At 35.4% G+C, this 13,981-nt stretch overlaps 2 protein-coding genes across 10 annotated transcripts in view; both read left to right on the top strand.

Annotated features, from left to right (window-relative positions):
* The window catches only part of LOC105325684 (prolyl 3-hydroxylase 1), a 27,896-nt gene extending 21,306 nt beyond the window's left edge, over positions 1-6,590 (top strand). For 3 of the 4 annotated variants that reach the window (XM_034455621.2, XM_034455549.2, XM_034455588.2), the window contains 3 exons: positions 1,889-5,833; positions 6,035-6,053; positions 6,400-6,590. In XM_034455621.2, coding sequence (XP_034311512.2) covers positions 1,889-2,350 — 462 coding nt within the window. In that variant the 3' untranslated portion in view covers positions 2,351-5,833; positions 6,035-6,053; positions 6,400-6,590. The remainder of the gene's footprint in view (positions 1-1,888; positions 5,834-6,034; positions 6,054-6,399) is intronic. The other variant, XM_066085990.1, reaches the window with a different exon arrangement.
* LOC136269441 (uncharacterized) lies at positions 5,824-13,981 on the top strand. Of its 6 annotated transcripts, none has more exons than XM_034456853.2 (2): positions 5,824-5,846; positions 10,575-13,981. In XM_034456853.2, exon 2 carries the CDS (start codon positions 10,593-10,595, stop codon positions 12,567-12,569), a length of 1,977 nt encoding a protein of 658 aa, XP_034312744.1. In that variant the 5' UTR covers positions 5,824-5,846; positions 10,575-10,592; the 3' UTR covers positions 12,570-13,981. The 6 variants fall into 6 exon arrangements, with proteins under 6 accessions (XP_034312744.1, XP_065942063.1, XP_011423652.2 ...); XM_066085991.1 differs by lacking the exon at positions 5,824-5,846 and adding an exon at positions 6,870-7,231; XM_011425350.4 differs by lacking the exon at positions 5,824-5,846 and adding an exon at positions 7,316-7,827.

Raw genomic sequence — 13,981 nt, 5'->3', positions numbered from 1 at the left:
TTGCATTAATTCTATTAGGTTTATCATTTAGTTTAATATCAGTTTTTTGGAGTTGATTTTAATCAACTCTCCTATGCAGTTACTCAGGCAAACCGAAAGTGAAACAGTGTTTGGACCTAAGCACAAATCAACACCGCTGACAACATCTAGTTCTAATCAATAAATTCGATGTAATGAGTTCTTAAGCATTGTTTTTCAAGGAAACTAATTTATAGATACCTTGTAAATAGTCAGATTTTAAATGGTACGAACAATTTAGATATTTTTTGAAGTCGTACAGTTTATGTATTCCTACGCCAGAGTTCAATATAGTCTCGCAATCGCAACTTCTCAGGCCTTTCCGGCAGGCTTGGATAAACACCTCAAATGTATTACCTAGGCGTCCATGACAACCCCCCTTTTTATAGAACTTGATATAAATACAACACATTTCATGATCTGTTGAGATGTGAGCTTCATTAAAGTAAACGATATACACTAAAATATAACACAGAAGCGACATACAAGACTGTCTAGCCGATACTTATTTTAATGGGAAGCGACTCCATTTTGTATAAAATTCTAACATCCGGTGATGTTAATACATTCAAGGTGTTTTTCAGAGCCTGTCGGAAAGGCCCGAGAAGTTGCAATTGTATAGTCTCGTTCAACCAGACGCTCGGCTGTCTCCGTTAATCTCCGACAAGCAGAGAGTCTCTCTTGCTTGTCGGAGATTAACGGATACAGCTGAGTGTCTGGTTGAACGAGAATAGAGTTCAATTTTGCTTGGATCCATACAATTTCTCATAATAGCTATTTCGATTACTGATACGCAGTTTTATGGACTAATTCTTCGAATAATACACAACATGATTGATATTGGATTTTCACGAATTTCCTGTAGGAGAATTCATATTATAAAAAATGTGCGTAATTCAAATACTTATAGGAATTTACTTACCATGCTTGAAAAATTACATATCGTTGATTTTAAAATTAATAATAATCGATAAAATCAACTCCCGTCAGTACTTCAGTACTTTGATTTTATTTATCACATCCTATTTTCTGGGGTTTTATTTTTAGTAAACCTGCAAAATTATGTTTGTCGACAAAATTTATCTGTTAAATTTTGGTATAAAACACTTGTTGATGAACTTGTTAAAAGGACTTTGACATGATTTGAGATCAACAATTTTATCTTTATTTTTTATGCATAAAATGGTTTTCTGGTGCATTTTAAATGATTGACCAAAATATTAAATGTTAAATACAAGTTACAAGCGAGATACAGAGGTAAGAATTGATAGTTATGTAAACAAAGCTCGAGTCTTATAGTTGTTTACAAAAAATGTAATGTAGAATTTTACATTTCTTAGACAAAATGACATGTAAAAAAACAATTTTAAACTAATTCAAAATCTTCGTAAATACTATTATCAACAAAAGAAAGTACATTTGATTGAAACTTACACCAATACAACACATATTTAAAAAAAATATTTTAAAAATTTAAAAATATTTGAGCTTTGTTTACAAAACAAAGAATTATGAACTCTGTATCTTGCTTATAACTTGATGTTTGAGTTTCAAATTTTGACATAGTATTATAAACTTCTATATTTATCAGTATAAACATTGAAAATGGAAAAATAAAGACAAATTTGTTTTTAATACCCAATGCATATTTTCTGTGCTTAACTATCTTAAAATTTTCAAACTGATTCATACTTTAATGTATTTAAAATAATGAAGATAGTAATTCAGGAAGATGTTTGACAGTTCCTATTTCATATCATTTTTAAACTTCATACTCAGATATATATTTAGAAAAAAAACCCAAAGAATTGAGACATGCATTTGACAGCTCCTCTTCAGTTTCTGTAATGTTACTAAAACAATCTTCCAGGTGACTGTTCCCCCCAGGTGTGGGAGGATGGTTGGGTTTAACGCCGGCGATTACCACGGGGTGCGAGCGGTCACCAAGGGTCGCCGCTGTGCCATTGCTATGTGGTACACCATGGACCCAAACACACAGGAGCTGGCCCGCCTGCAAGCCTGGAAAAAAATGGCACCACAAAATGTTGTTCAAGGAGAAACTTTAGGGTCTGGTGAAGAAAATGAAAAATTTGACTACTTTGAAGAAGCTGAAGAAAGGAATGTGAACAAAGAAGGAGCTAATTTTTTGACTGATGTGAAGGATATTGGAATTAATATAAAAATACATGTAGAAGCAAATGATTTGGATTCAGAGCATCTACAAAATAATGATATATCTGAAAAAGAGTTAGAATTTGTAAAAGAAACTTACAACAAGAATGGAGTAAGGGACAATGGAAACAGAAAAAACAATAAACATGGGGAACTGTGAGATCCAAAAAATCAATTCATTAGAAAAATTTCTGTCAGATTTTGTTCCGATCTACTACATTCCCTGTCATGATGAATGATTTCAACGAAATTTGTTCTTATAGTGTTAGCTGTAAAGGCAAAGTTGGGAATACCCGACAAGGTATTAAACTTCACACTTTATTTTTTCTGTAAGAATGCTCACACTGTTGAGGAAATCATAGTTTTTGTTACTTCAACATTCATTATACCCCCCGCTCTGAAGGAGAAGGGGGTATATTGTTTTACTCTCGTGTATCTATCTGTCCCTCCGTCTGTCCCTAACAAAAATTCGGTCACATTTTTCTTAGCAACTATTCATAGCAGGTGCTTGAAATTTTAACTCAATCTTTGTTTAGGCATGTCATATGGTGGGATTTATTTTTGTACCAATTGAACATCAACTTCCTGTTAAATGATGACTGTCTATATTTAGCCTTAATTTTCAAACAAATTTTTGTCAAAGATTTCTCAGCAACTATTCATTGCAGATGTTTGAAATTTTAACACACTCTTTGTTTAGGCATGTCATATTGTGGGATCTATTTTTTTACCAATCTTACAAAGGAATGTTTAGAAAAAAAAGAAAAAAGAAAAGCTGAACTTTGTGTGGAAGCGTCCTCAGGTAGTGTAGAATTAATTTATTCAAGCCATGATCTTCGGAGGTAGGTTGGGCCACATGGGTGTAAGGGTCGGGGGTTCCAATTTAACATACAATTTTTAATACTACATGTGTTCTGAAAAATTCAAATGTTATGATATGAAATGTTAGATAATACGGTATTACTCATATGCAAGCATCTTGATATTTTGTTGATCTCAATTGTTTTTGAGAACTGACAAGCTCAGTATGTGATATGACTATATGAAATCATCCTGATACAAAAGGGGCTCAATGTTTAATAAGTCACCATGACAAAAATTTGAATTTCTTTTATACAGGGTCTACGGAACTACATGTTCTTAATATTTTCTATACGACTCCATTAAACCGATTTTATTATCATGGCTATTGTTGTTCAGGTGAGAGATGTGGCCCATTGGCCTCTTGTTTTAACTATAGTGGGTCTTATGTGAGGCAGATCAGTGGGAAATCATTCAAACTGGTTCACCATGCATCTCAAGTCAGCATTCAAACTGGTTCACCATGCATCTCAAATCAGCATATCTCAGAAAATCCTCATGCATACTCTTGAAGGAGAAGGAATGGTACACTTAAAGAAAAAATCAACTTGTACTCTGTCTATGATGATTAAAATAAGGTTTGCAATGTAACTCCTCTACCACAGTGCATGTAACACTAGTAAGCTTTGTACTTTTCAGGTTTTACAATTCTAAGGTAGTATGCAACATGCACCTTGAGAAGGTACCCCATAATCAAAATCTATTCACCATTTTGAAATTTCGAATTGTACTATATTTGTACCGGTAACTTGCATATCACTTTATTTGCAGTAAATCTGTTTATCAAGTACATACAATACACATTAATTGATGAGGTTTTGTTATTGTAAATTCAAACAATATAAGTGTACACAGTAATGAAATTGTTTGCGTTTTGGATTTTTGATATTTATAATTAACATAAGTATATTGGTTTTTCTTTATCGGGTAAATTTTCTTGAACTCAAATTTTCTGTGTTCAATGAATCGACCTTTTATGTCCTTTAAAGCATTTTCTAGTTTAAAAATAAAGAATTATCAATGACGACCAGAAAATAATCCATATAATAATTAACCTTAATGATATCAGAAAATATTCTGGATATACCATACATAAGTAACTTTAAAAGCAAACTTTTTTCTACGCATACTCGCTATTTTGTATAGTCAGCACCTCTAGAAGAATCTCGTTCTAAAAATATCAATGATATAAGCGTCCTGATACTATGAATAGTTATGTCATCAAGAGACCAACCTATATTAAGAGAGAAGAATCTTTCCCTGGCCAGTCTTCTGTCATTCTAACGATAGAACATTCTATTTAATATGCAGCAGGTATCAGAATGTTAACTGAGAAAACACGATGATATTAACGCACAATATTTAGGATATACTAACGATATTATGGATACGTAAAGTAAACGCAGATTAATCGGACATGTGCACGATTCGATAAGATAACGCACGATAAGCACGATACACGGTTTTCGTGATATAGACTCGTAGTAGGCAAACACTATACAAATGCTCTTCAAACGAATCAATAAATCTGCTTGTTACAAAATGAAATTGTAATCAAAAAAGAATTGTGGATGATAATATATGTTTGTTTGTATGATAAAGCTTTTGTCATTTTAAAGCACATCAGAACCAAAGTATCGAACTATTATGAAAACTGTATCAGCTCAATAAGTGAAGTCAACAAACAATGGATGTTGCGCTTTTCGTGTAACTGCTTTGTGTTTTCCTTTTATAAAATACATGAAACACGATTAAACAAAATATTTCAATTCATGTTTCCATTGGATTATTTGTCAAAAACTATTCTACGAAGATATTATCGACAACAAATTGTTCCTAATTTCTGAAAACACAAAGTTTGCTTACTGCCTTTAATTAGCGTCGGACTTAACTATATAACGTCATGTGTCATATATATTATATTTTTATAAAAAACAATTATGGATATCACAACATGCTCGGATCTAGAGATTTTTCTAGGGGGTTCTACATACATGTATGCCTAAATTCTGATGAGATCACTGCTTACATGTATGTTTTTACCAGACAAAGGGAGACACTGTCTCATTGCCGTACGTTTATATGTACCTATAAAGATAAAAACTTTGTTAAAGACATTCCTACGCGTCCACAAACAGGCAAAAACAGGCACGCGTTTAAAAGAGGGGGCAGACCTACTCCAACATCTTGACATGTAAAATATTTAAAAAATTCGACAATCTTCCAAAAATTGTCAGTTTAAATGTTTCTTTAAAACCCTTGCTATGAATCTGAAAACCCCACCGCAGATTGATAATAAAGGGAGTGGTGGTGGGGACACCTAAATTTTAGGGCGATGATGTCACCGCCCCTCCATGCACTATGTTTAAATCCAGATCTCCATGCGATGATCTAGTGGGAGTGGGGTTGGGGGGTCCGGTCACCCTCCTAGAAAATTCAAACTTATGAAATCTACATAGTAAAATTACGGAAAGTAGGCTTCGGATTGTCTCCCCCCCCCCCAAAAAAAAAGCCCTCAAAAATCAACGTAATATTTGATGAGGAGCGGATCGTTACTCTTGGCTAGCGAAGATGCCTCGACCCATGTGTGCAAAAACTTTTCAAAAAGCGTAATTTTTTAAAGTGCGATTCCACGGTGAATGGTCTGCGCAGTATTTAAACTTTTTCTGTCACCAATCCTGTATACAAATGAAACCAAGTGAACCAGCCCTGGAAACCCCAGGAACGTGTTTTCAATTGGTTTATCACTATTTTGGACGTTGGATCTTGTCAACACACACAGGTAATGTAAAAAAGTATGTACGTCTTGTCAAAACTCAATTCGTCAAAGTTTTGTTGATTATTATGTGTATTATAAGATGACAAAGTTATTTTCCGATTCACCACTTCTGTAATATATTGTCTGTATTTCAAATTCTTTATTTTTCATTACTATTATTATGTTCCGTGATTTGATAAGCCATTTGCCATTAAAAATTCACAGGTATTTATATAAACAACAGGTAAGCGATACTTTTTTTCATCTGTAACTTTTCAGGATACATCTGTCGCCTGCATATGCTGTGAAATTGACTTATTATCTGTCGCTACAGCTTTCGTAAAAAAAAAACCCCAAAAAAAACCCAATTGGCAACCATGTATAGATTATAACTTTATCTATGAAATGAAAGGGCGGGATAGTGTGTTTAAAACAGTATGTTCCCATGTTGGTCATATTTGATAATTTGGTACAATAACAGCGAATTGCGTTTGGGATCAATATACAGGTAATTTGCATTTTACCAGTTCAATTTTCGACAATATTAATTGGACCAATTCAGTTATTCTCAGATTTCATTAAAACAACAGATTTGCCATCGTCGTCTTGCATTGTCTGCCATGTTTCGGTCATCAGGGTAATGCGATTTGTATCCTTGACTAGAGAGTGTCCCTCTATCCAGGTGTAGGCGACGTCATAATTAACGACGTCATTCCTCTCTGTTCTAGAATGCAATGGAACCGATAATATTATAAATTTGTGCGTGCATTTTCCTACAACTGTAAGTACTATATTTTGTCATTAATACATTTTTTTTGGTCAGGTTTTTAAATATAATGTACACAAAACAGTTTGATAAAGGAGAATGGGGTGATACATGATATAATTATCGCTGTAATCATGTCCGGGGGGTTGGGGGGGGGGGGTGGAGTTATAGGGGGCGGGAACACATGCTCAAAAAAGTGCCCCCTTCCGATTTTATTGCGTCTTGGTTAGGATATTTTGATATGTTAATATAACTGTGATAAGACATATGTTTGAGGAACATTGACCTCATTCAAAGATCAGTGAACTTGGTGTGTGTAAAGTTATATCGTACATTTATCTGGATTTCGCAAACAGAAAAACTTAGATGTACGTTATTTTCCTTACAACTTGTTTAAACCTGTTTCTTATAACAGCTTTACAAACACAATAACTAACAGGGGTTGGTAATTAGTTTAATTGTGGTCAATTACTCCTATAATAACGCACGGGCATTTGTAAACATGTAAGAACGTTTTCAAAGCAGTCTTCATTTGATTTCGTCCTGCAAGTATAACATTTCTCGTTCTTTAAAGATTATGTTATCACATTTTTAGAAGAAAAAAGAGACGGATTCATGCAAAGGTCCCTGTCTGTTACTCAAAAAGTCTCACCAAGGTAATGTTTGATCTTTGAAAGCTTACCCATACTCTCTTGTATTTAATAAGAAGCTAATGTCTCACAACCTTTAAAAGCATGATATCCCGAAACATAGCGGTATGTCAGCGACTCGCTTTTATCCAATGAATTATTGAAAATCTACAATAATTTCAATTATTTTCAAATGAGACTGAAGAAAAACGATTCACCTTGATTAGTGTTAGTGCATGTGTCGTCTTTTTAATGTAATGGTGGGCGCATTATCGGTGATTTTGTACAACCCTGGAACAGCGAATTTCGTTCTGGATTGTGACCCTGTCTTATTAATAAATAAATATTAATAGAATGGGCGTTAAATATCAAGTGACATTGTATGTACATTGTAACCAGAATCGCCCCAATTAAAGCTGAACACCGCTCGTAAATAGGCACCGACACACAGGTATATAAACTCTTCGATTTCGTTACACCCGGTTGCACATCTGAAACTTGTTACCGACGTAAAGCTTTCTCCACACAGACACAGTCCCGTCGAACACGCGGACCGATATATATGTCACGTGACACGCGTGATACACGATTCGAATGAAAATGAAGTCCAACCATAAATAGATGTATGTATATCCCATGTGATTGTTTTATCTTATGTAAGGGATTCTATATATATATATATATATATATATATATATATATATATATATATATATATATATATATATATATATATATATAAATGGTTAAGTACATGCAAATAGAAATTCCAAAATTTGAATTTGGTATTAAGATACTATGTGTCGCATTTTACTTCATCCTTTGTAAGTACACGTATAAACAAAGATAATGGGGCTTTACAATGTACATTAACAGTATGTATGCATAGAAACTAGCTTGTGGTTTCGGAGGCAGCACATTTTGTTGAAATTCGAGATTGATGAACTATACAGTCGCTTGCATTTTTGACATTTGATGCGCTGTATTTTATTGATCTATCAATGTAATACTTGATCCATATTGATCTATCAATGTAATACTTGATCCATATTGATCTATCAATGTAATACTTGATCCATATTGATCTATCAATGTAATACTTGATCCATATTGCACTGCGATTCTTTGTTTTGCATGCTTACATAACACTCGTAAAAAGTGGTTCGTTTGGAAACAAAGCATGTCGTAATTATTAGATCGATTCTGACACCATCTTTAAGAGTTTCTTGTCCGCTTCGCTACTCGCAAACCCAGGGCGTGGGAGTAGGTTTGTGAGTAACAGAGCGGATCAGAAACCTTTGACTTGGGAAGATGTTCTAACTCTTAAATTGTTTGTTTGTTTGGCTATTTTTAAATACGCTCACCAAGTTCTAAACTATACAAATCCAATATAATGTTACTGCATTTCACTGTTCATTATGAACAGATAATTTTGTTTTTCAATAATAAAACAGATTTTTGCATGCATGTATTATTATAGCAATATTTCTCCGGTATGTCAGGTACACTCTTTTATCATATCTTGATTTTCAATGATTAAAAAAAAATTGTTTTCAAGATCTTCATTTGATGTGAAATCTTAGGGAACATCTCCCAATTCAGATGCTAGAGATAATTATCATAGGGATGATCCTCAAATTAAGTGCAGGGTTTAGACGTTAATACCTTTTGTTGTTGGCTCTCAGGTTTAATCGTGTTCTATAAACTGTGTACAGACTACTTCCATGGAAATTAACCTAACAACTAGCGCCAATTAAGCTCAGGGTAGACCATTCAGAGGAAAAAGTATAATTTATATTTTTTTTCTGTAAAGCCGATAGAGATTTTAACAACTCCGATAGAGAAGTACAATTATTGCACAAAAACCGGATCCTATTACAATTTCTTTTGACTTTCCAGACACCTGATTCTTTAACAAGATAATCCTTGTTTTGTTAGCCAGAGTAACGAAATCCCATGCCGTTTAAGTCTTTTCCAACCCTTGATTTTTAACGGTCAGCCACAGGGGCATCTTATGCGTTCTTCTAGCTGTGTATTATTTGTATACATGCATAGAAAGCAGAGCGGATAAGGTGTCCACGTGGGTCAACTCTGTCTTACTAGAACCATAATTCCCCCAATAATAGTCTTAACAAATATACACTTTTAATGAGTGCTAGGATTAAAGCCCGCGTGGATCATTGTTTGTTTTTGATTTTGGTCGCTATATTCAAGACAGAACTGGAAAGGAGAGCACGGTAAAGCCAACTTTCACCTCTCTCTCTCTCTCTCTCTCTCTCTCACACACACACACACACACACACTCACACTCACTGACACACACTCATTTCAATTAGCCCATTTTGTGTCTCCCTCACAAAATACGCGGTACTGTGGAATTTCGAATAAGATATCTGTTTAATATCAGTTTAGTACTCCCTTTGAATTATTTTAGAGCGATGCATTTATCTATCATGTATTAAAACTATGAACTGATTTAATATCCAACGCGTACTTTTAAGCTAGTGTAAACAACAACAATTTTTGAAGTTGGATATCGACCATTCCTTTGAGTATTCCCGAGTTCACGAAATAGGGCTCTGATTTCGAAATCAGAAAAATGGTTTGTGTGACTGTCAATCTTATGGATATGAGACGATTAAGGAAAGAGATGTACACTGTTTTGGTAGAGGATAGCCTTTGTAGATTACTGTTATTTATCTGCTATGAACTAGCCCAGCGTGCTGCTGCTATATTCGCCTCAAACACTTCATTCATCCTTATGAAAGAGATAAGCCGAGCTGGAAACGCGCAGTGGACAAAGGAATCGTTGAGAGCTAATTTCAAATATTGGAAAGATTTCGTTTAAAGGTCTTTCCATGCCTGTGTCCACTTGTCTAAAGAACTGCTTTCATTGATTATCTAATTGAACGCCGTGTTTGCCCCGTAAATTCGTGTCTAAAACGCACCAATCCTGATTGTTTACCCAACAAAAAACTTAGTACTCATCTGTACAAAAGCAATACGAGGCGACACTCCAATTACAGATAATCGCTCACCACGTGCCCTAGCGAACGAGTATGTAACTCACATTTCGAAATCTTTCAAAGTAATTGACAATTTCACAGTTCAAAAATTTAAGATTTATTATTTTCAGAAATATAGCATGGGTCACTTAGAAATCGATTTAAACTGTTTGGGTATTTGTCGCGCATGGCATTATGCATTATTTACTTTATTTGACATTCATTTCCCAGTTCGCGATCACAACATTATTGAGCTGCTTCAGCCGAACCAAAATAGGAATCGTAGCATGGTTTGTTTTGCGTTCATTGTCAATATCTATATATTTAAAGAGGCAAATGATTAACCTGTCCTTATTTCGTTGCAGATATTGAAGAACACAAGGATGGCGGTAATGAGGGATTATCTAATCACGCCGATTATGATCTGTAACTCTCGGAGGAAAGTCTCGCGCTTCCTCTTTGGGACATGTCAAGGAAGGGTATTTTTGGCCATTTTAGCCATCGTCGGATTAACGTACATAAATATGCTGATATACATGCCCGTCTTCCAAGTTTTTCGAAACAGAAATGTTCACGCTCCGTGTCTTATTCCGGTGTTTGACATTTATGACAAATCAATTAGCGACCAGTTCTGGTCTCAGCAACCATTGCCATGTGAGGGTTGGTTGAATATATTTTATGTGACGTCATCCGGGAAACTGACGTTAAACAATTCTGCCGTTGGACTCTCGGGATTACACGATATTCAGTGCCATTATAGATATATTCATAGAAAGTCGGAGACAGAGTTTGTGTTTTCTGAAAAACATTTATACACGAAACCTACATACCTCGATGGAGATTTCGTTCATGTCGAATGTTTCAACAATCAAAAGAACCGCGTCTACAATAATCTGCATTTCAATATAGATGCAAAACCCATTTTAAAATCAAAGAAATTAGTCAACGAATCCCTGGACAGGCTAAGTGTGATCGCATTTGGTTTAGACTCTGTTTCCCGACTCATTGCCGAAAGGAAACTACCCAAAACCATGAAATATCTTCGTCAGAATTTAGGTGCCTACGTTTTCACCGGACACACACGTTTGGGTGATAGCTCCTTTCCCAATCTGAACCCTCTACTGACCGGGTTGATTTCAGACAATACTTCACCAGTGCCACCTGTTCACAAATTGCCTTTCATTTTCAAGAATTTTTCTGAACATGGTGCAGTCAACGTTTTTGTTGAAGATTGGTACAAAGTGGCCACATTTAAGGGATTTACTGATCAACCCTCTATGCATTACTCGCAGCCATTAGTTCAAGCGATGGATCAGGTTCGACCGTCTTACTTAGCTTTGGACAAAAGTTTCCAATTTCTACAGAGTCATAATATACCACTTCGGAAAGTTTCTGCGCTGTGTTTTGGAAATGAAAAGAGGTATAAAATCCTTATGAACTATTACAAGAAATTTATTGAGACCTATGGAAACACGAGAAAATTCGCATTTTCATGGATTAACGAGTTAGCCCATGATTTTTTCAACATGGTGGAACTGGCTGACGGTGACATTCGTGACCTGTTTAAGTGGCTTAAAGAATCCGGAAAGTTAGACAATGCAGTGCTTTTGTTTTTTAGTGACCATGGTCCCAGATACAGTGAAATTCAAAATACGGATATCGGCAGGGTTTCTAACCTTTTACCTTTGATGTCAATTGCATTACCGAAACGTTTGACTGAAAAATACCCACATATTGCCAAGAATATGAAAATTAACACAGAGCGACTAACAACCAACCATGATGTGTTTCTGATGTTAAAAGACATTCTCTATGCAAACTACGAGAAACAACCTGTAGTTACACCTAACGAAGACGGTATGATTCCGCATGAGATTAGTTTGTTTAGAGAGATTCCTTCTTCTCGAAGTTGTGCGGAGGCGCGGATATCAGACGTCTTCTGTCCATGTTATTCCTCCGTCAGAGTTCCGACCTCCGACGAAAGAATTCAGACTGCGGCGCGTTTTGTTGTCAATAAAATTAACGACATTCTGAAGGAAGTGCGATCGAAGTGTGCCAAAGTGGAATACAAATCCATTCGGCACGCCTCGCTCATATTCCCCGATATGCAGAGGGATTTATCCCAAGAGCGTGCTTTTTCATTACGGGGATACTTTTGGAAAGTGGAAAGCGCGACCCGCTTTCTCATCAGCTTACACACAGAACCCGGCAACGCGTTATTTGAAGCAAGGATTGATTACAGAGCCGCTAACGACATTAAAATATTAGGGACCATATTGCGAACAAACGCTTACGGCAACCAGTCTTCTTGTATTGACCACGGCGATAGGTTACGGCGGTTATATTGCTATTGTGTCTAATCATCATCCATACTCAACAGCCTGGCCATAAGTAAACACGTCAAGAGGGAATCGGGCCGGGAAACTGCACGGATCAGTTTCTGTTTCACTGGTTTAATAGTTATTCAGTCGTGGAAATTATTCAGAGAAAGATCGATCCGATTCAGTGATGAATTCCCTGGCCTGGAGAGATGAATAATCCTATTACATAGATCATAACAAAAAATACAGTAATGGATGAGCTGAAGTAGATATGGAATAATCAAACCAGTGTATTCGGTCTATCCCAAGATCCCAGAAAATGAACTGTCTGTGATATATCCACACGTGGCGTGCACACACACACACTTTTGAGTATTACACCTTTAAGGTTTTGAATACAATGTCATATGAGAGCATGTAATGGGAAAAAAGAATGATCAAATGATCGAATTTTACATTATATCTAAAATTTTGTTTAGTTGAATACAGGTTCTATATGAATTGCATTGATGTCAATTTTATATGAAACAAAAATCCATTGTAAGTTTATACATTTTCCCACATTTTGTTTATCACTAGTCAACATTAATGTGGTCTCAGTGGAATACGTACCTAATGATCTGTATTGATGAAGTTTTAGAGATCTGTTTATTGAACTATAGTGTAATGCAATGCATATTGTCCTGCTTTATTTACATTGAATAAGTTCATTCACTCGTTATGCTGTTGCATGCAAAATTATGTTTTCCTCTTCACATGTTGGATGCTACTTTTCACAGTTGTCGCTTTCATGCACGTTCGTGAATTTATTTTTGGGGTTTCATGGTTCATGGTTCATATTATTTACGTTTTCATGCTTTTTGTTTGTAAAATACGTATAATTATGTATTTATTTACATCTTTTACAAGTTTGTAGTTTTGTATTTTTTTCCTTTCAATGCAACCAGAGACCGGTATACTTGATATTCTTTGCCTATCGTGTACAGGGTAATCGTATGATCCCCACAAGCAATGCAATTTTTTTCTGTGTCCTAAGAACCGTATACATGTATATTCTAAAGTGTCGACGCTTGAGAGTCGTTTACCCCCTCTCTATGCAATATTTAAAAAACTGCTTATTTGAGTGTGTTTGGATCTACAAAAGTTTGAACATTCTTCAACACGCTGTGTTTATTTACCCTTAATCCATCAATAGGGTCCAAATGACCTGTATCGCCAGACTAACCTTAATCTATTCAAGATGTCCAAACACATTCTCCCACAACTTTTGATAGTCTATGAAATGATCACATGACCTTCATTGTCGACAATCATCATATGAGTTTAATTGGGTCAGAAACCGTCCTAATATATATCCTTTCACTTTTAATGGGATTCACATGTAGTTTGATTTTTATGCACACCAGTTACCATGACAACAACCCGCTCCTTGCCAATCTCGTAAATATATA

Source organism: Magallana gigas, chromosome 5 (assembly GCF_963853765.1).
Source record: "Magallana gigas chromosome 5, xbMagGiga1.1, whole genome shotgun sequence".
Taxonomy (NCBI): Eukaryota; Metazoa; Mollusca; class Bivalvia; order Ostreida; family Ostreidae; genus Magallana; species Magallana gigas.
The sequence above is the reverse complement of the archived record's forward strand: the minus strand, read 5'-3'. Positions and strand labels throughout refer to the sequence as shown.

Bases quoted from the DNA above. Each gene is read 5' to 3' on its own strand.
- LOC136269441 (XM_034456326.2), top strand. From the start codon at position 10,350: ATGGGTCACTTAGAAATCGATTTAAACTGTTTGGGTATTTGTCGCGCA. The intron at 10,500-10,574 runs GTTTGTTTTGCG...ATTTCGTTGCAG, and splicing joins AAAATAGGAATCGTAGCATG to ATATTGAAGAACACAAGGAT.